At 39.1% G+C, this 20,126-nt stretch overlaps 1 protein-coding gene across 10 annotated transcripts in view; it reads right to left on the reverse strand.

The window, feature by feature from the left end:
- The window catches only part of PDE8B (phosphodiesterase 8B), an 82,797-nt gene that overhangs the window by 13,366 nt on the left and 49,305 nt on the right, over window positions 1–20,126 (reverse strand). For 5 of the 10 annotated variants that reach the window (XM_075725790.1, XM_075725794.1, XM_075725792.1 and 2 more), the window contains 7 exons: window positions 15,406–15,494; window positions 11,555–11,633; window positions 10,887–11,027; window positions 9,066–9,154; window positions 8,341–8,401; window positions 3,538–3,589; window positions 497–574 (listed from right to left, as the gene is read on the reverse strand). In XM_075725790.1, coding sequence (XP_075581905.1) covers window positions 497–574; window positions 3,538–3,589; window positions 8,341–8,401; window positions 9,066–9,154; window positions 10,887–11,027; window positions 11,555–11,633; window positions 15,406–15,494 — 589 coding nt within the window. The remainder of the gene's footprint in view (window positions 1–496; window positions 575–3,537; window positions 3,590–8,340; window positions 8,402–9,065; window positions 9,155–10,886; window positions 11,028–11,554; window positions 11,634–15,405; window positions 15,495–20,126) is intronic. The other 5 variants (XM_075725799.1, XM_075725798.1, XM_075725793.1 and 2 more) reach the window with 4 other exon arrangements.

A 20,126-nucleotide genomic window follows, 5' to 3' on the forward strand; every position in this document is an offset into this window, starting at 1 on the left:
TGTGCTTCTCTCACTACATACTGGGGCAGAAAGAAATATCTGCCACCACTGTCCCAGCCCCAGCAAGCAGCCACAAATGGAATCAGAAGCAGAAGTACTGCTCTCAAGTAACCAGCAGCAATAGATCCCTTCATGTCGCACACTCATGAAGCCAAAATACTGGTTTGGGAGCACAAGCTGCAGCTTTCTAGAAGAGGTGGAACTAGCACTTCACCATGCACTCTTTTAGCAGGCTGCCCCCATCCCTTGGCACAGCCACTCCTCCCTGTGAAGGCACTGCACACTGCACGCATTGTATAGTGACGCTGGTACTCATGCTGGAGCACTGTTTTGCAAATCAGAATATAGAAATTTTACAGCAGTTATAAAAAAACAGAGTACTCTCTGTTTAATCAGCTGCGAGTCTGTCTGGTTCCTCTTTCCTTCTGCACTTTTATTGCCTAGGGCAAGTTTGTTCTTTATTTATAATGGCATTCTTGACAGTTTACTTTCTTACCATCACTACTTTGAGATGTTATTGACTTAACATCAGTTGAGTCTCTCCTTCTGTTCTTGCATTTGAAGGAATGGGATTCTGCAAATACAAAACGAAAGCTTTAAAAATGCATCAAGACCTCTACAGAGTCTCCTCCATCTAAAATTCTGAACATTTAATTAAATGATCTTAATGATACCACGTAAGTGGGGGGAATACTGTAATCTCTGCACATCAGAACAAGGCAGTTGGTGTCTATCAATTTACAACAACTTGTCTAAAGTCACCTGGAAAGCTGTTTCACAAAGAAGGCAAGACACCTTATGGAACAGGGGAGTCACTTCACCTAACATCAGCTGCCTAAAACCAGCAGTCTTTCAGGCTGTCTTTGTCTCAGGCAGTTGTCAAAGATCCTGCTTTAGGAGATATATCTCAGGCAGGTGGGCTGAACCCCTCCTGCAAGTCCCTTTTGTTCTCCACCAGCCACTGAACAAGCCTGAGTTTAACTGCCTGGAAATTTAGCAAAGTGAAAAAAAATCCCATCTCAGTCTACACTCTTCTAGACCAAGCACAATTCAGACTCAGACAGCTTTTGCTTTTAATTACAATAATTGTTTGTACCATGTGCTTAAGAAAAATCCAACATACTGAGAATGATTATAAACAATCAGTTCAGTTGCTTTGAAAATTAACCACACACCAAGCTGTCTTTCTTGAAACTGCCATTTGCTAAAGCAAGAGAAATTATCACATCCAGACAAATGTAATAGCTAGATGAAATGCCTGGAAAGAGTCTCAAAAAAAAAAAAAAAGAAAAAAAAGGAAGAAAGATGTGGTAAAATTTCATTATTCTCCAAAACATTACAGTCTGCACTCTCTCATGCTGAATCTATGCACCTCTTTGTAAGAGTCTCTATAGCACTTATTCCCAGAGTATCTGAAATGCCACCCAAAGATCAGAGACCCCAGCAAGCTCTCAAAAGGAGATACCCACCATGTGAAGAATCAGAAATATCATAAAATTGATATTCTCAACATCAGGACCGATTTGTATAACCATGTTACAAGACAGAATACATGCGGCCTGTCTTTAGCAAAACAAAATGTTAGTATACAATTCTCCAGAATTAAAAATATAGCCATCTTAAAAATGAATAAAACACAATTTCTGTCTTAATTTTTTCTTTACCACAGATTTACATGACAGCTTGGGTCTTTTTATTTTGTTGTACTCCAGACTGGATAAACTGAAAGCATTTTCCTGTGTTGACAGCTAAGACTGGGGAATAACTAATGTATGTTAAATTATTTTATTTATTTATTTGATAGGACTCCTCCTTCAAACCCTTTTCCTGCATTAACATTTGGGGTAACATAAGGCACTTGAGTGGAGCAAACATTTACATGTAAACATAACTGTGAGTGGCAGTAGCAGACAAGACAACTCTACTTGTATTAAATACCAACTATCAAGTTGGAAGCTGTGCTAGTGCCACTTAAAGAGTCACAGGTGCATAAAAACTACTCTGTGCCATGCTACAATTTCAGCTGAAAATATTTAAATGCCTATATAAAAAATTTTCCTTCACCTGACAAGTGGAATGTCTCCCCATCCAGATGTGTTACAAATCACACCATTGCAAACAGCATGATACACATAGATTATTTTTCTACCCTCATCACATACTTGTATATGCCCATAGCTCTGGGAATTTATTCTTGGAGCACAACCATGGACTGCAGGGAAGGATAACCTACATCTCATACACGTGACTCTGAGGTTGCCTGCTTTCACTGCATCACAGTCATCAACAGGGCTTCATGGGATTTGGCTTCCCAGTCTTGCTGAAATCTGTGACAATAATGAGCAAACCTAAATGCCCCACATAATCTGTAAAACCCATTAGTAAGCTAGTAACTATGTGTTAACTAGTAACAACTGTTCTTCAGCTTAATTCACAGGCATTCTCACCTTCCCCTGTTTGCAGTAAATAAACAGTGACAAAGAAAAATTGCATTTATTACAGGGATACAGGAGCAAACAGTTTAACACATGATGGATCAGTTCTGATGGCAGCAATGGTAATGAGAACAGCAAATTGCATATATTATCTCTTCCCCCCTGCCCATTATTATTTGGTATCACAAAGCTCTCCAATGCTTGTATAGAATCTTATGATACTTGAAATAGGGGATGTCAAGCAGTACTTCCCATGCTCTTGGTATGTTATATCCTCATCCCATGTGAAAATCAGAAACTACCTGACATAGCATGGCGACATTGTCCAGTGTTTCATAGTGAGAAGGGCCTTGGGTGCCAGAAGGTAACAGGGCATGAGAACGTGTTAACTCAGAGTAAGACAGCAGTGTTGCATCTGGCTCAGATCACTAGAATCACAAGCTTAAAATTGGCCTTTAGTGCCTCCTTCTTCACAGAAAATGATTTTAAACACTACACAGCATCAAAAGAAGAGATGATTCTCTTATACTCGACACCTTTAGTCAAAAGCTATCTGCAGACGTTACTGAGAACTTGAACATGCTGTCTGCAAGTAAGCAAACCTGCCCAGGACACAGGGCAAAAGTTGTGCAGACACACTGCAACAACTCAACGCTGACTGGACATGACTAGCTCTACCGTGCACACTGCAGACAACTATCTTAGCCCTGTGCTGGGGCCAAACCAATGGCCTGCTGACAGGTCCTAAACTTGGAAACACTAGGGCAGATCTGCTGGCACAAGTTGTCACAGTTCCATATTAATTTCAAACAGAATGGGGTGCCAAGGTACACCAACTTCAGAATCAGACACGGTATTTTAATACAACGAAGAGCATCTTAGCTCTAAATGCACGGCAAGACCTCTGCACAGGAGACTGAATTATTCATGATAGTTACAAATCCAATTCATGGTGCAACATCAGAGCAGCTGGCATCTGTCATTGGCCATCTGCTCTGACCACTGACTCAACAGAGGGAAGTGACAACACTTCACACCAGCAAAGCACCTGGCCATGACCTCAAGCACAGTGGTATATAAAGGTAAATGATAGTATTCTAACCTGACTGAGAATTGTCTCCTGTGTACTTCTCATCACGGTGACTCTTGCAGAGCTGAAGATGCACCAAGAGTAAAATATATATGTAAGGAAAAAGAATACAAGAAGATTTTAAAAGGGCTACATTCAACACTGTCCTTATCCAACATTTACACTTCAGTTATTTGAAAAAAAAAGTGTTTGGCGAAGACTCTTCTTTAGGTGTAATTAGATGTAGAGAAATAATATGAAAGTAAACAGATATGCAATTCAGGAAATCACAGATATAATAATGCTTTTATGTACTAAGTTCCTGTTTAATGCCTGTGTCTGCAAGAGAACTGATATTCATTTTTAGATAGTGCTTTAAGTTGAAATTGCATATGAACCTGAAAGATTCCAGGAATAAAACACAAAAAGAAAAAAGAAATCCTAAAGTGTTCATTTTTGCCCTCTGTACAGTAATTTAAAAAACATTTTCTTAGTACTATATAAGCTAATTTTGTATGCATCCTTTTATGGGTCACTGATAAATGGGACTTCAAAAAACACAGTTACAAAAACAACTCTCCAGCAGCTGAAGGGTAGAGGTAGGTGTCATCCATCAGAACTTTTTTTATTTCCAAGTAGTTATTAATCATTCTCATGAATGAAGTTAAACACAAAATCTTAATTCTTTGTGGAAACATCTTGGGTATCTCTACTGATAAATATTTCAATCTTTCTTAGACTTTAAATAGGATATTTCCACCATCTTAAAGTTTACACCTATTGCTTGGTCTACAGTAACACAGATTAAATACTTCTCTGCTTTTCCATCCAGCTCAGAAACAAAAGCACAGTCTGTCCAATATATGACAATTTAATATCTGCTAATCACTTCACCCCGTTCCTTTGTTACATGGTTACAGAAGGTATTTTGCTGTTAAAAGGAAAACTGAGCAGAACTTTCAGTTCCTCAAGTCTTCCCTATAAAATTAACACAAGTTGTATTCAGGTATAGCTAACAGAGACACTGAAAAGGACTAAAAATAATGCATTACTTTTTTTACTGTATTCACTAGAGAAGGTATACATATCCTCTAATTCAGATGAATAAACTTTAGTGCTTAACACTGCACTTACAAATTATTCATTACACATTGTATTTAGGAGTGCAGTACTGTCATCTAATCTATGGTAACTGGCTCCTCTGACCAAATCCATCACCTGCTTATAGCAAAGCACTAGACTGCATGGAAACATGAAATCCATGGTTGTAACCTGTGAGTTAGAAGGAGAGTATGGCAAGGTTGCACTTATGCGATCTTAGCGTCCATAGCATTTCATGACAGTGCATGCTGCAGGGTTCTTACAGGGATTATTCAGGAAAGAAAGGAAAGGAATGATACAAATTCTCTTTTCCATCATTCTTGTACACCTCCATCTTTTTTTTTTTCTTTTTTGTTTTTGGGGGGAGGAGGGGAAGAGGGTGAAAAGGAAAGAGAACAGAAGGGAAAGGAAAAAACCCAAAAGTCAGGACTGGCTTTCAGTAATGAATAAGAAGGAAGAAAAAAAAAAAAAAAAAAAAAGGGGGAAATCCTGATCTCATGCTCCATATAGCTCTTGTTCAAGGGATTGTAAGGAATCACTCTTCCTCCAGAAAACTGATTAAAGCTTAAACACCTCTCTTGTAATCATGCAGGAACTCTCAGAGAAATCATCTCATCCAAACAGAGTAAGATCGAGGAAGCTCATCAGATATGGTACAGTGACACAAAGCATGTGAACTGCTCGTTCTGGTCCCAAACTGGAGCTTCTCTCAGAGCCCATGGATGTATCACTGTCTACTGCACAACTGGCAGAAAACATTGGAACAGCCCTCTAAGTGCTCCTCTAAAAAAATAAGACAAACCACATTTCAGTTCTGAATACTTCTCTTACCCCTTCTGCAGGCATGACCTGAAAGAGCCATGTAAGGTAAGTTACAAGGGCAGTCACATGGTTAATCTTGGGCTGATATGTTTTTAAGAGGAGAAACACCACCTCTGTTCTAAATTTATGAATGTGCAAACACTGGACTCTATCCTGCCAGGTCTCAAATTGACAAAGGCAGCATTAATCATTACCTAGGCTTCAGCACATGGGAATAGTCACATGAAAGTCAATCCCCATTCATAAATCTTCACTGTAAGAATACTTAATACACTCTCAGATGTATTTTGTTTTCCATGCATAAATCTAACATGCTTAATTTTTGTATGTGATAAACCTGGCACAGAAATCCATGAAGGTTCCTACACAGTGACTTCTAATCATACTGTGATATCCCTTATGGAGACTGTCAGTAATGACAAAGAACACGTCTACATTTTTTAAGGTGAAACAATGCATAATAATATAAGGATGTTTCTAAGTATGCATACAGTGTCTGAATGCTGAGATCAAGCCAGTTACAATTATGTTGATGTAGTGAAACATTAGACATTTGCATAGAAATTTGAATCATGACAGCTTTTTCTGCTCTGGAACTAAATAAATAGTTTGTTTGATTTCTGTTTATCCTTCTATAAAGAATTATCAGTGGCTTGAAAAGAAATCTAATATTTTTTTAGGGCAGAGAGAAGTTCTACTGCTGCAAGTGTTCAGCCATGGATTTTAGGAAAACTGCAGTGTCCAAATGTTGATCAGGATTGATACGATCACATTAGTATTGCTACAAAAATAACTCTAGGAAGTCTCATGAATATAATACAGATATTCCTATACATCACCATCACTGCCCGCCTAAAATGAAAAAAAAAAAAAAGCCAACCCAAAACCAAAACCACGCCCAAACCCCCAAAATTCCAAGACACTGAATTTTTCCTGCAATGCAAAAGCACCTGGTGCTCTACTATAGGCAGGAGATATTTCCACCACAGAAATGAAACAGAATAATTACCTAGTTCTGTTGGATGTACCTTGTTTTTTCCCCAATGGACCTTAAATCTGCACAGACCATGTTTTCTGTTAGGCTGTGGTCTCTAACCTTTGTGGTAGGTCTCTACATCTGTGGAGAACGCTTTGAAGGCCATTTTCCACAGGCTCACCAAATGTGTAAAGCTCCCCAGACCTACAGCATGTCATGTTAGTGCTTTATTTACCAATAACTGCTCATGAACCAATACTAGAAACTGTGAATTGATGGTGCTTTCCAATGGTGCCAGCAATACAGAGAATATGACTGTGGCATTGGACACAAGTCCCTAACTAAAATTTATTTCTTAAGCTTACTGGCTTAGGCAGCCCAATGAATGGGGCAATGAAAAACAGAAAAGACAAGAACTTCTACCTATATTCCTACTACTGCTTTTTACAGATGGCTGCAAGTTTGTTTTGTACTGATTATTTTGCACTAAGAGTATCACATCCACACTTCCCTGTACTAGTCTTTCAGCTGTGTGTATATTATAGAAAAAACATCAAATTGTATCTCACTTTCAAATCAACATCAAAGCAGCTATAAATGAAACAATAACAATGATAAGGTTTAAATAATGAATTAAAAAGAAATACATGTTACTTTAGCACTGCTTCTATTGCAAAACTCCCTTGCACTCTAGCCTGAACACTTCAAAACATCCTGCTACTGTAAATGATACTTTGCTGCTAATATTAAAATCCATGTTTTAGTTCAAAGATGAGGTAATTTTAAAACATTTTGAACCTTGTTTTTCAGTGATAGACCTTCAAAGTTCTTCCAAAAGTTGTGCAGAAATTTTCCTTGACTTGTTACTACCTGCCGCCACAAAAACTTGTGCAAGGGGGGTGGTTTCAAAAGTAAAATTTTACAGAATACCACCTAGGAACATCTTTCAATAGTTTTCCAATAATGTGTTAACATTCAGTATTGTTATACTGAAGAAGTGGCAACTAGAAATAGTAGTGACTTTCTAAATACCTTTCATGGACAAGTGGTTTTACCCACATCATGGATAAAAGCACATTAAAATTCTAAAGATACATAACACCTCCCCTAAAGAACATGGAAATACATCATGTTTTCCAAACATGTCCTCAGTCTAAAATGTTGCCAGCTACTCCCTATGCTCCCCGCTTTCTATCTCACCCCTACACACCACAGGTTAAAGATTGATTTCACTCCTTTGCTCACTAAAGTCCAAACTTCTTTACTCTACAGGCCATGTACTAGAGTATTTTTGAGGCAAAGCATGTGATATGATCATTTGCTTCAGACACTTTCAGAGGAAGGGAACCAGGAGCAGATGACAACAAACATCCCCCCATGCCACCAGCTTTGTTGCAGGACTTGCTCATGTGGACAGGTGCCTGAACTGTGGAATTGAGGTCAGCTGCTACTGCTGGTTTACTTGGGTTATGGCTTGAATTACACCTCTCCACACCACATGTTCCAATGAGCATGCAATGTCTCAGGTCCCATGTGAAGGCTACACTTTATTCAAGAATACACATTGGCAAATGTTGTGACAGCTGAGCATAGGTCATTATTAGACATAAGTACATCAGATCAGACTGGCAAAAGCAGGTCTAGAAAAAAGCCCCTGAACTCCCTTTGGACTATGTTCTATGTCGCTGCACAGTATCATGGATTCAACTGTCACATCCATGCTTCAGAAAATTAAAGCCTTTCTTTCTCTACTCAGCAGTCCTACAAAAGGAGACTAGCCCATGCAAATGCTGAAGTTTTCTTGCTTGCTCCAACAATCAGTGAGAATCTTGTTGACAATATAGATCATATCCTCTTGGAAAAATATCAATTTCTAGCCCAAAAAATATCAGTTTACTAAGAGCAATGAAAATTATGACATAAAAGAAATACGATACCTGTTTGTTGTTTTCATTGGTACAATGCAGCCTTTTGAGGGACACAAAGTGTCTTATTTTCCTAGCAGCAGAAATAATCACTTGTTACCATATCAAATGATAGAGAAGTGAAGTGATACACTACTATTTTTTAAAACAGGGGTCTCCATGACCTCATGAAACAAGATGCCAAACCCAACACCAAACAGACGACTGGGAGACAAGCACTCCTTCAGCATTACAGCTATGTTTTTGTCCCAGGACACCTGGTCCTTCTGCTCCTGTAGGAATTCACCTGCACATCTGGGAGCAGAATGTGGCAACATGCCTATACTACACTGCAAAGGTGTGAGCATATACAAGCACGCACACAAACAAGGGGATTGCCTAGCTGCTGATCCTTCCAGCTGGCCGGGTAACAGTTTGGATAGTGTAGAATAACTTCATAAAGAAATGCATGGTAACATGAACCTAAACATCAGCCTGCAGATATCTATAGCAGTAACACTATTAATTATTATGACTCTACAGTTCTTTTAGCCAGCATATGTTGACATTGAAATGGACAAATATCAGCAAAGAACATGACCTTCTCAATTTTGCTTATTCTTTCCACATTGCTTGAAGTCAGCAGTAATATCATAACCCTGCTACGAAATACATGGAGGTTCAAAATTACAGATGGGGAAAGTGGAGACAAGGCCCTGAAAAGCAGAAAGCAATTATGTTCTGGCCAAATTAGTTACCCTCCTTGACCGATCACAGGTGTTATCTTCACATGCTGCTGGATACTGTCTCCTGATTTTCTTCTTGCATAGTAAACTCCTTGCCATTCCTAAGCAAACACACACAGCAGAGACAGCATCTAAGAATACATAGCTTGCAGTCAAATATTCATTTATCATTACATAGTCCTTATGTAGTAAATAATTACATACTATTTCATGGTTGTATTTTTTAAAATAGTGTAAAATTTATTAATACAGAGTAGCACTTTCAACAGGCATTTGCTAACATAAGGACAGTGTAAATATGTTTCTTTTGTGAGAGAGTATACAATTTTTACAAAGAACTTTAGTAATCATCTACTTTGAGGGGTTACAAACATTCTTGCTAGGTACCACCATAAGCAGTGGTGGCTGCAACACATCCAGAGAATATCTGCCTTGGCAGCAGGAGAACATCTGCGCTGAGGACCATTCAGCTTTGAAGTTGTCAGTCGTCAAGTGATATGTATGTTAATTTTCAGAAGCCCTTGACCTAAGGATGTCCTTCAACTAACCTCAGGTAACCAACAGCCTATTCTCATTCCATGACTGTTTTCCAATTACCATAGATATCCAAGGCACTCTAGATCAGCAAAAGGAAGAAACAATTTCTTCATGGCATCTTTTATCCTATTCTTCCATACAAATATCCATTTGTCTGACCAGCCACTAATTTCTCTCCATCCTCACTGCTACAGGAAAGCATCACAAGGACTGCAGGCTAACCAAGAGCCATATACACACCATTTTCAAGGAGTTCACTGATGCAGAGAAAAAAGATACCCTCCAGTATGGATTGGAGAAGAAAGGAAGATAAAGCAGAAGGTTTCTTTCCCTTACCACCTCAAAGAAGAGAGATTTCAAGGAGGGAACTACTTGGCAGCAGAGTAGGATGAAGTTGGAAAATGGGTGGAAGATACCTGCTCTGTCACAGACAGATGGATGGATGCAGAAGATACACAGGGCCTTTGAGCAGGCAGTGCTAGCAGCTGGGCAGCCTATATAAATGAGGAGGGGCAAAGCAAGAGCAGCCTGCAGTTGCTGCTAATGAACCAAGGTGAACCTGCAAACAATTCCAGACAGTGACCCCCAAAGCTCAGATCATTCCTGGAAGCGACTCAAAGGTTCAAGAACTCCCCAAAGTTCATGAAGCAGAGGGTGAGACAGGGAAGGGTGAGAGGTACTTCTGCAGCCCATGGGAGATGGGATAAGAGAATGTTGTGTGTATTAGGGGAACATATCACCAGGAACATGTAGTGCTTTTGTGGCCCGTCACCACCATGACAGCAGTTCACAGTGCACTGCAGATATTCTAACTACAGTTAGAAAAACAAACGCCACTGGGTGCTGATATATTTTGGTCACAACTCATTATGCCACATGGTGCTTAAAGCATGCAGTCAATGAAGGCTCTGCAGTTATGACAGAAGAGTTACATCTTTTGGTTGGATGATGCAGCTACCCAAGAGACTGACTGAGGGACAAATTGTTATGTTCCAACTAACAAAAGCTGCATGGGCTCTAAAAAAACCAGAAACACAGAAAACATTCTTATATTGATCTTAATCCAACAGATTAGTAGAGGAGTTCAGTCAGATCCTAAAAGCAAATCTAAAGAAATCTGTAGTCACTTGTCTGAGGCATGGGCTGTTGTGCTCCTAAGACATCTGAGCAGCAGAATTCTGGTCTTATATGTGCACTCATGAAAACCACATCTTGTGTTCTTAAACCTAGAGCATTAAAAATAAAGCAGAATAGAAATCTAAAGCAATTTTGCCTGAGTTTATTTTATTTGCTTACCTTTCCTTTCTTAATAAATGTGTTGATACTGTCTAAAAGATCTGCACAGTTTTTATCACTTTTTGGTAGTTCAGTAAGTTCCTTGCCAATAAGCTCTGCCTTGTGATACCCCATCATCTGCTCAAAGGCTGGATTAACATACTGCCAAAACAAAAGTACTTTAGGATAATATGAAAAAGAACATACTTAAAAGATAATTACTCACATATAACTATTGAAGTGTTACAAGTTATACATCTAAAGCCATAGCCACACATTCCTACAATTCAGTGTTTTTCATATAAAAATATTATATAATGGTGAAACATTTTATTCAAGGAAGGAGCTAAACACAGAAGGTGATATGTAAACTCTTATTAGAAGGCACAGAACAAAAACAAAACTCTTTACTGTACAGGTTATCTAGTTCTGCTACAGATTTCATGCTCATTTTACCCTAAGAAACATTACTGAAAAATATCATCTAAATAAAGTTACTGAAACAAAAGTCTTAAAAATTCAGCAGGCATCAATGTGCAGCATCCAGAAATAAGGCAGTTCATTGCACAGGGCTTTCTAATGGGCAACAAAACTAAAATACTGAAATAGAACAGAAACTACTGAGCAAAGATATCTTTGGGATTCCTCTTTCCAAGTTCTATGACATAGTTAACTTTTTTTTCCCCTACCTGAATTACATGGTCTTCACTGGTTATTTCTACAGCTTCCTGACAATGGTCTAATGCTGTAAACACTGCATTACAAGCCCTGAAATTAGCAAATGATTCACATTAGTTTTATTGTTAGAACATTTTGCTCACTATAAATACAATATTATATTGTACTTATCAGTAGATGAATCACAAAGTAGCATGTTGTTTTGACTAAACCATGTCACTATCTCCATTACGATTTTTTTTCAGGAAATTCAGCTTCAGACATCCCTATAGTTAATGTGGTCTTACTGCAGATCACATTGTAAAATTGTTCAAGGGTGCTGCAGCATCTTAATGGTATACTTCTTTCTCCAAACATGCTCTAGACAGCTGGAACTAACAATTAGCAGTAAAAATAACAAATGTCTGTTACATCAGGACAAAAAGTTTTGTGATCATTAAAGATAGGGAACACAAAAATCACCAGAGCAGACATATACAAAGTGTTCAATACAGGAAATAGATCAGCACTATCAAAGAAGTTGTAATACAACAGAATTAAAGGAGACAATTTAAGCCATCTCAAAGCCCTAGTCAGAAAAATATCAATTTTCCTGCTTCCAAGTAATAATTCTGTGACTTGGTTTCCATACATTCTGATCTTTATTAAGGGTTCAGATGATCTTTTCCCTTTTTTTTCAAGGCTATCCTTGAACTAATGCAGGAAAACAAAAGCCTTACCTTCTTGCTACAAAATTTAAATTGCTTAAATTTTGATTTACACAGGATGGGATTAACATTAATATAGGCTCCTAATACTGAAAGAAAGAAAGAAAAAAAAATCTTTATAGAGAGTGTATACTAAAAGAAACAACCCAGGCATACTTGCTTTGATAGATGTCAGTACTTCATCTTTGATTTGGACTAAACACAATCTAGTTATCTTCTATGCACCTCTCATTGCAGGGAACATAAATGTACCATCCATAAACATTCTTGTATACAGTTATTACCTAAAAGGAACATCTCGCTCCCAGACTGCATAGTGGGGTTTGAATTAATATCGATGACTAGAGAATTAAGAAATACAGGATATCGCTAGTTCTGCTCATCATGGAAGTAACTCAAAACCAAATAGGATACACAAAGAGATATACACAGAGACATAGACACACAGCCATGTGGATGAAGATTTGTAGGAAAAAGTGTTATATACAGAAGACTACAGCAGTATGTCAGCTCACAGAATAAAAGGAGCTCCCAATGTAATTTTACCAGTGATTTTCTAACAGTCCGAGCCAGCTCCAAAGTATGATTTTGTGCTGCGTGAAACAACTAATTTATCTCAGTGATAGATGCCCATCTGCTACACCAGCTGCTAACAAATGTCATTACATAAACTTTCTGCAAGAAAACACACAGCTATGTTTGCACTATTCAAACCTTAGTATTTTCATTTGGTCTGGCAATCAGGCCAGCAAAATTACAAGCTGAAATGGCTGATATCCTCTTTGATTAATACACGCATCCCACAGATGTCCAACCAAGCTTCAAACCAGAAGCGGCTATGCGGAGAAGCGGAGTCCCCACTTGGAATATAAAGACACTTCTGACCACTGACATGACCTTACATGCTGCTCTCTTGGGCTGGTCCCACTTTTTCATGAGGTTTCTCTTGTATCTGAACCCCTGAAATATCCTGGTTTTAATTCCATTGGTTAACTGTCTGAAAATATTCTCTCTTCCCATTCGCTTTTACAAAGATGTATAGAAGACCTACTGAGGCAGCAAACAGATCAGAGACCCAATGGCATAGATATACAGTGCAACACTTTTTTCTCCACTTAATTAAACCACACAGATGAAAGAAAACTATAACCAAATAACATTACCAAACACTAGTTCTGCTTAGTTTTTAATGGCAAATTCATTTACAGCATCTGCCTAATTAGGCAGAGGTAGGGGAAAACCCTCTGTTGCAAGATACCCGCTTCTCCAAGTTACAAAGATGCCTTTTCAGAAAGTTTATCTTTTAAAAGGCTACTTTATGCCCCAAGATGTTAGTACAAATGTTGCTTAGAAGTCTGACTTGTGCTTGTTACATGATGATGAGTATTTAACTATTTAACAATCCTGGGCCTGCATCTATTAAACTCTTTAGACTACTTAACTATTCTGGGACTGTATCTGGCAGTGGCAGTAGCGAACCCCAAAATACCACTTCTTTTTTCATAGTATTTTGCAATGTTGCCAAAGGTTCCCAAAACAGTTAATGTTAGAGCTGATGGGAATATATATACACACACACATAAATGTATATAATGTGTATTATCAATATACAAAAGACATGATAACACAGAATAAATTTTCTATAATGTTATTATTTACATAAATTAAAAGGAAGTAGGCTCACAGTTTACGTAAGCACATTCAAGAGAGCAAAAGCAAGCAAAATTACAAGTGGGTGGTATGCTGCTGTTTCCATAAACAATATGGATGAAAGAACTGTCAGTAGATGAAATGCCACTGGAGACTGACATTGTTTCCTTCCAATTTTAATTAATTTTAAGATTTTTTTGGTGATGGCTATAAATAAACTTGCAGAAAAATATGGTAGACAATATGAATCATACTCCCTGTGTTGGAGCTTTAATTATCTGCATTCATAATTGATACTACTCATGTAGAGATACTCAAACTGTATTTGCATCTTGTTTGGGAAATGAAACATAAACTACAAGCATTGTGTGTATGAACGGCAGCTTAATCTTTCTATATAAAACTGATGTTTCTGATCTATGCTGACTTAATTCAGAAGTCACTCATTTCGAGTTGCATTTAGAACTGAACAGCAACCAAGTCAGGACCACCATAACACCTAATTAACTTCTAAAATTTCACAGCTGCTTTATTTTCCTGCTGAGTTTTGGAAAATACCTATTAAAAATTATGTGAGCCCAATTCCACCTCCCCCCCCCAAAAAAAAATTTTACTGTAATTGCATTCTACCTGGACAAACATGTAGTCACTTGAACATGAAGCAATTTTGGGATTACTTTGCAAAGAAAACCTTAGAAAAATCTATTTCTTAAACAGAGACACTGAAACATGTAGAAAAGTGATAGTGTTTTCTGTAGATGGAACTGGAATTCATTTATGACTCCCAGGGAACTTCATCTTCTCTGCATGACACTCAACTTCAAGGGCTTTTTTTTCATATATTTGTATTGCAAACATATTTACATGCATGTATAAGCACCTGTATTAAATATAAAATTAATCACATTAAAGAAAAAGTGATAAGGGAATGAAAGTCATTTAATTTCTCACTAAGATAAAAAACTGTGCTCCTGGTCTGCCAAGTCTTGCCTAAGCAAGAAAACAAAAAAAATAAAAACCATCATGTAAATTTGCAAACCATAAACCTTACACACAAGACAGCATTTTTAAAATGCTACCCTTGCAATTAAACAAGCCAAAATTGTTGTTCTGCAATATTTCTGCTAAAGGATTTTGCCCTGACTGTAATGCTGGTAGTAATGGCTACTAGAACATTGCCAAATTCAATATGGTCACCTGAAGACACATGGGACGCAAGCATCAGAATAAAGGACATGTACTGTATTTTGCATTAAGGAAAGCCATCATTTAAACCACCAGAGAATGAAACATACACAGACCAAGCTTTTTCAGGTTACCAGTTGCTAAGGCACTTAAATTTGTCCTTTACAATATAACAGAAGGAAGAAATAAGGGTATAGTATATTAGTTAAAATACAGATGCAAAGCATGTATATGTGTAGGTGGGAATAAGCAGAAAGTAACCTGATACAATTACGTAGACCAAACGGTTGATGTTTGCAGTTTCTTACATTTCTACATACCGTAATTTGAACTGAGATCGCACTTCCCCATGTTCTATTTGAACCAGTTCATTGTAACAAGCAGTTATGCTGCTATTCTCCATGAATTGCTGGAAGACAAATCAAGAGTGCATGAAATAGATTGCAATGGTTTTGAACTGTTATTTCTGTTCCTGCATCTAAAGCTCTAACCTTATAAAGAGAGGTGGCACAAGCCCAGCAAAGGGCCACGAAGGTGGTTAAGCATCTCCTGTGAGGAAAGGCTCAGAGAGTGGGGACTGCTCAGCCTGGAGAAAAGAAGGCTCAAGGGGGGTTCTCATGAAGGTATATAAATATCTGAAGAGAGAGTGTAAGAAGACAAAGCCACCAGTGGTGCCCAGTGGACCAGAGGCAATGGACACAAACGGAAACACAGGAGGTTCCCTCTGAAAATTAGGAAACATTTTTTTTTATTGTGAGGGTGACTGAGCACTGGCACAGGTTGCCCAGGGAGGTTGTGGAGTCTCCATCCTTGGAGATCTTGAAAAGTTGTGTGAGCAGGGTCCTGGGCAACCTGCTTTAGGTGGCCCTGCTTGAGCAGGGAGCTGGGGGAGGTGACCTCCAGAGGTCCCTGCCAAGCTCAATCATCCTGTAATTCTGTAGAAATAAAAAGCTTTAGTTGTACCTTTTCTGTTCAGTAATCATCTTTTCCCAGGAATGAATTTCTAGTTGTTAAGACAACATAGCTATCTAAATAGAAAGTAAGTATAAAAATATGCTAAAACCTCAACTGTGAATTTTCCCATTTGGTTTTAGTAACCCAGTTAGAAACAGATAATCTAAAAAAACCCAAACACAGTCTCACACAAACGCAGTATTGTCTTCATGTTTCATTTTGAACATCTGTCCTTAATTCAGAATGGAAAATACCTTAGAGATGTACAACATTCATGCTAAAAAAAACCAGAAGAAAAAAAAAAAAGGTATTTGGCATTTAATTTGTTTTCAAGCAAATACTGCAGCTGAAGCTCAGAAGGTGAAGTAACTTTTCTCCACAAGTAATCTCACTGAGCTGTCACTGTGAATTCAGAAGTGCAGAAAAGTATATAAAGTAAGGAGCATGCTGACAACAGTCAACAAATTTTACATACTCCAGATGGGAGACAATGTCCTCTTTTTGCTGGGGAAAGGTAGTAAGCTGAAAGGTCTTGTGCTTGGTCCTACTGAAATCAGAAATTTTATGTTGATACAAAAGAAGTAGGTTCTCTGGCTTCAGTTAAAATTTACTGCTCATTAGTAAACTTCTGCTATGAGGAGCTAAATCACTCCTTTAGAAATACATGCACCAACTCTACTTTTCACAGAAAATACCCTGTGTTGTAACTAGTTCTCACAGCACAACATGCAGAGTCAAGAGGCAGCACTCAAACCTCTGAGGAACAAAGAATGCCTTTTAAGAAATCTGTGTATGAAAAATTGTGTTTTGGGGACCAACGGCTTAATCCCACATTGCCAGCAAAATGTAAAAAACTAAAATTAAAAATAACTTTTGATATGGGTCTGCTTCACTCCTTAATGTTAGGATCTTAAAATATTTCTATAACTCTCACTTCACACACTAAGTGAATGCATGGCAAACCAAAAGACACAATATCAAACTGGCAGAAGCAAAGGCGCAAATGATGTTGTGTTTTTGCATAACAAACTGCCTACAAACAAACTTGCATTCTACAGCACTGTAGAATTAGATTTTCAGTTTTAGGTGGTCTTTTCAATATTCAAATATGCTTATGCTAAATTTAAAACAATATAAAACTAAATATATCGATAATACACAATTTAAGAATTATGGCAACCTATTTTACAAACAGTCCTTACTAGAATATACTAAAGCTCTTTATAAACTGAATTTTAAAGTAGTGATGTTTACTGACAAAAATCAACCACTATCTCTGCAGAATTCTTTTGCTAAGAACAAAGAACTGCATCTTGTTGAAGTGCTAAACCTGCTTTTAAATGTTATGTAGTCCTCTGCTGATGCACAGAGTCTTTTTATTTAAGTTTATAGTACTAATGCAATTTATTCACTGGCTCACTTAAAGCTGAAAAATCAACTGGGACCTGAAAAAAGCAGAAAACATTTTCTTTTTCGAATCTGGGCATCTAAATGAAGTTCAAGAAGATGAAGTTCGATTAACTCTCAAATATTAGAAGGCAGACAACAATATTTTCTTTTAAAAAAGTTTAGTATTTAGTATTTATACAGTACATTTTGACTGGGGAGTTCAACCACCCTGGCATCTGCTGGAAAAGTAGTATGGTGAACTGTAGGCAATCCAGGAGACTCCTGGAGAACATCGAGGATAACTTCTTAAGCCAGATGATAGACAGCCCTACCAGAGGGAATGTGATACTGGACCTGATGGTCTCCAACGCAAGCAAGCTAATCGGTGAGTTCAAGATTGGAGGCAGCCTGCGCTGCAGTGATCATGCACTGGCAGAGTTCACAGTCCTGGTGGATATGGGTCAGGCAAAGAGTAAAGTCAGGACCCTGAATTTTAGGATAGCAAAATTCCAGCTGTTCAAGGAGTTAGTCAATAGGACCACCTGGGAAACTGCCCTCAGGGACAAGGAAGCAGAACAGAGCTGGCAGATCTTTAAGGACGTTTTCCATAGAGTGCAAGAGCTCTCAATCCCCAGGTGTAAGAAATCAGGGAAGGACAGCAGGAGACTAGCATGGATGAGTCAAGATCTGCTGGTCAAACTAAAGAGCAAGAAGGAAATGCACAGGCAGTAGAAGCAGGGACAGGTATCCAAGAAAGAGTATAGGGACGCTGCCCAGTTGTGTAGGGATGGGGTCAGGAAGGCCAAGGCACAGCCAGAGCTGAACTTGGCAAGGAGGGCAAAGAATAATAAAAAGAACTTCTACAGGCATGTCAGCCTGAAAAGGAAGGTCAAACAAAGCGTACCCCCCTGATGAACGTGACTGACAAACTGGTAACAACAGATGAGGAGAAGGCTGAGGTACTCAGCAACTTCTTTGCCTCAGTCTTCACCAGCAATTTCTCTTCCCAGACCTCTCAAGTGGATGGTCCGCAAGACAGGGACTGGGGGAGCAAAGTCCCTCCCACTGTAAGAGAAGATCAGGTTCAAGACCACCTAAAGAACCTGAACATATACAAGTCTATGGGATCTGACAAGATGCATCCCAGAGTCCTGAGGCAATTGGGTGATGTAGTTGCCAAGGCCACTCTCCATGATATTTGAAAAGTCCTGGCAGTCAGGTGAAGTCCCAGCTGACTGGAAAAAGGGAAACATTGCACCCATTTTTAGGCAGGGTAGAAAGGAGGACCCTGGGGACTACTGACCTGTCAGCCTCACCTCTGTGCCTGGGAAGATCATGGAACAGATTCTCCTAGAAGCTATGCTAAGGCACATGGAGGACAGTGAGGTGATTCAAGACAGCCAGCACGGCTTCACCAAGGGCATGTCTTGCCTGACCAACCTAGTGGCCTCTGTGACGGAGTGACTACATCTGTGGACAAGGCAAGAGCTACAGATGTCATCTATCTGCACTTCTGTAAGGTCTTTGACATGGTCCCCCACAACATCTTGTCTCTAAATTGGAGAGATACAGATTTGATGGATGGACAGTATGGCGGATGAGGAAGTGGTTGGATGGTCATATTCAGAGGATAGTGGTCAACAGCTCGGTGTGCAGATGGAGATCTGTGAAAAGTGGTGTCCCTCAGGGGTCTGTACTGGCCCAAAGTCAATTCTATAAGTTTCAACAAGGCCAAGTGCCAGGTCCTGCACTTGGCTCACAACAACCCCATGCAACGCTACAGGCTTGGGGAAGAGTGGCTAGAAAACTGCCCAGAGGAAAAGGACCTGGGGGTGTTGGTTGACAGCTGGCTGAACATGAGCCAGCAGTGTGTCCAGGGGGCCAAGAGGGCCAACAGCATCCTGGCTTGTATCAGGAATAGTGTGGCAGCAGCAGGAGCAGGGGATTGTCCCGCTGTACTCAGCACTGGTGAGGCCGCACCTCAAATACTGTGTTCAGTTTTGGGCCTCTCAGTACAAGAAGGACATTGAGGTGCTGGAGCATGTCCAGAGAAGGGCAATGAAGCTGGTGAAGGGTCTAGAGAACAAGTCTTATGAGGAGTGGCCGCGGGAACTAGGATTGTTTAGCCTGGAGAAGAGGAGGCTGAGGGGAGACCTTATCGCTCTCTACAACTATCTGAAAGGAGGTTGTAGTGAAGTGGGTCTCGGTCTCTTCTCCCACGTAACTAGTGATAGGACGAGAGGAAATGGCCTCAAGTTGCATCAGGGGAGGTTTAGATTAGCTATTAGGAGAAATTTCGTTATTGAAAGAGCGGTCAAGCATTGGAACAGGCTGCTCAGAGGGGTGGTGGAGTCACCATCCCTAGAGGTGTTCAAAAAATGGGTAGACGTGGCACTCTGGGACATGGTTTAGTAGGCATGGTGGCGTTGGTTCGATAGTTGGACTGATGATCTTAGAGGTCCTTTCCAACCTTAGTGATTCTATGCTAGTTTTATTTTCATTAAAAAATAATCCAGCCACCAAGCCAGGAAACATGAAACTAATTATTACTCTACCCTTAATTGTTTTAGTGGTGGACTTGGTAGTGTTAGGTTAATGGATGGACTTTTCCAACCTAAACGATTCTATGATTCTATGATAACACCTTCATCAGGGACATAGACAGTGGGACCGAGAGCACCCTCAGCAAGTTTGCAGA

The sequence above is a fragment of the Pelecanus crispus genome, chromosome Z, assembly GCF_030463565.1.
Source record: "Pelecanus crispus isolate bPelCri1 chromosome Z, bPelCri1.pri, whole genome shotgun sequence".
Lineage (NCBI taxonomy): Eukaryota > Metazoa > Chordata > Aves > Pelecaniformes > Pelecanidae > Pelecanus > Pelecanus crispus.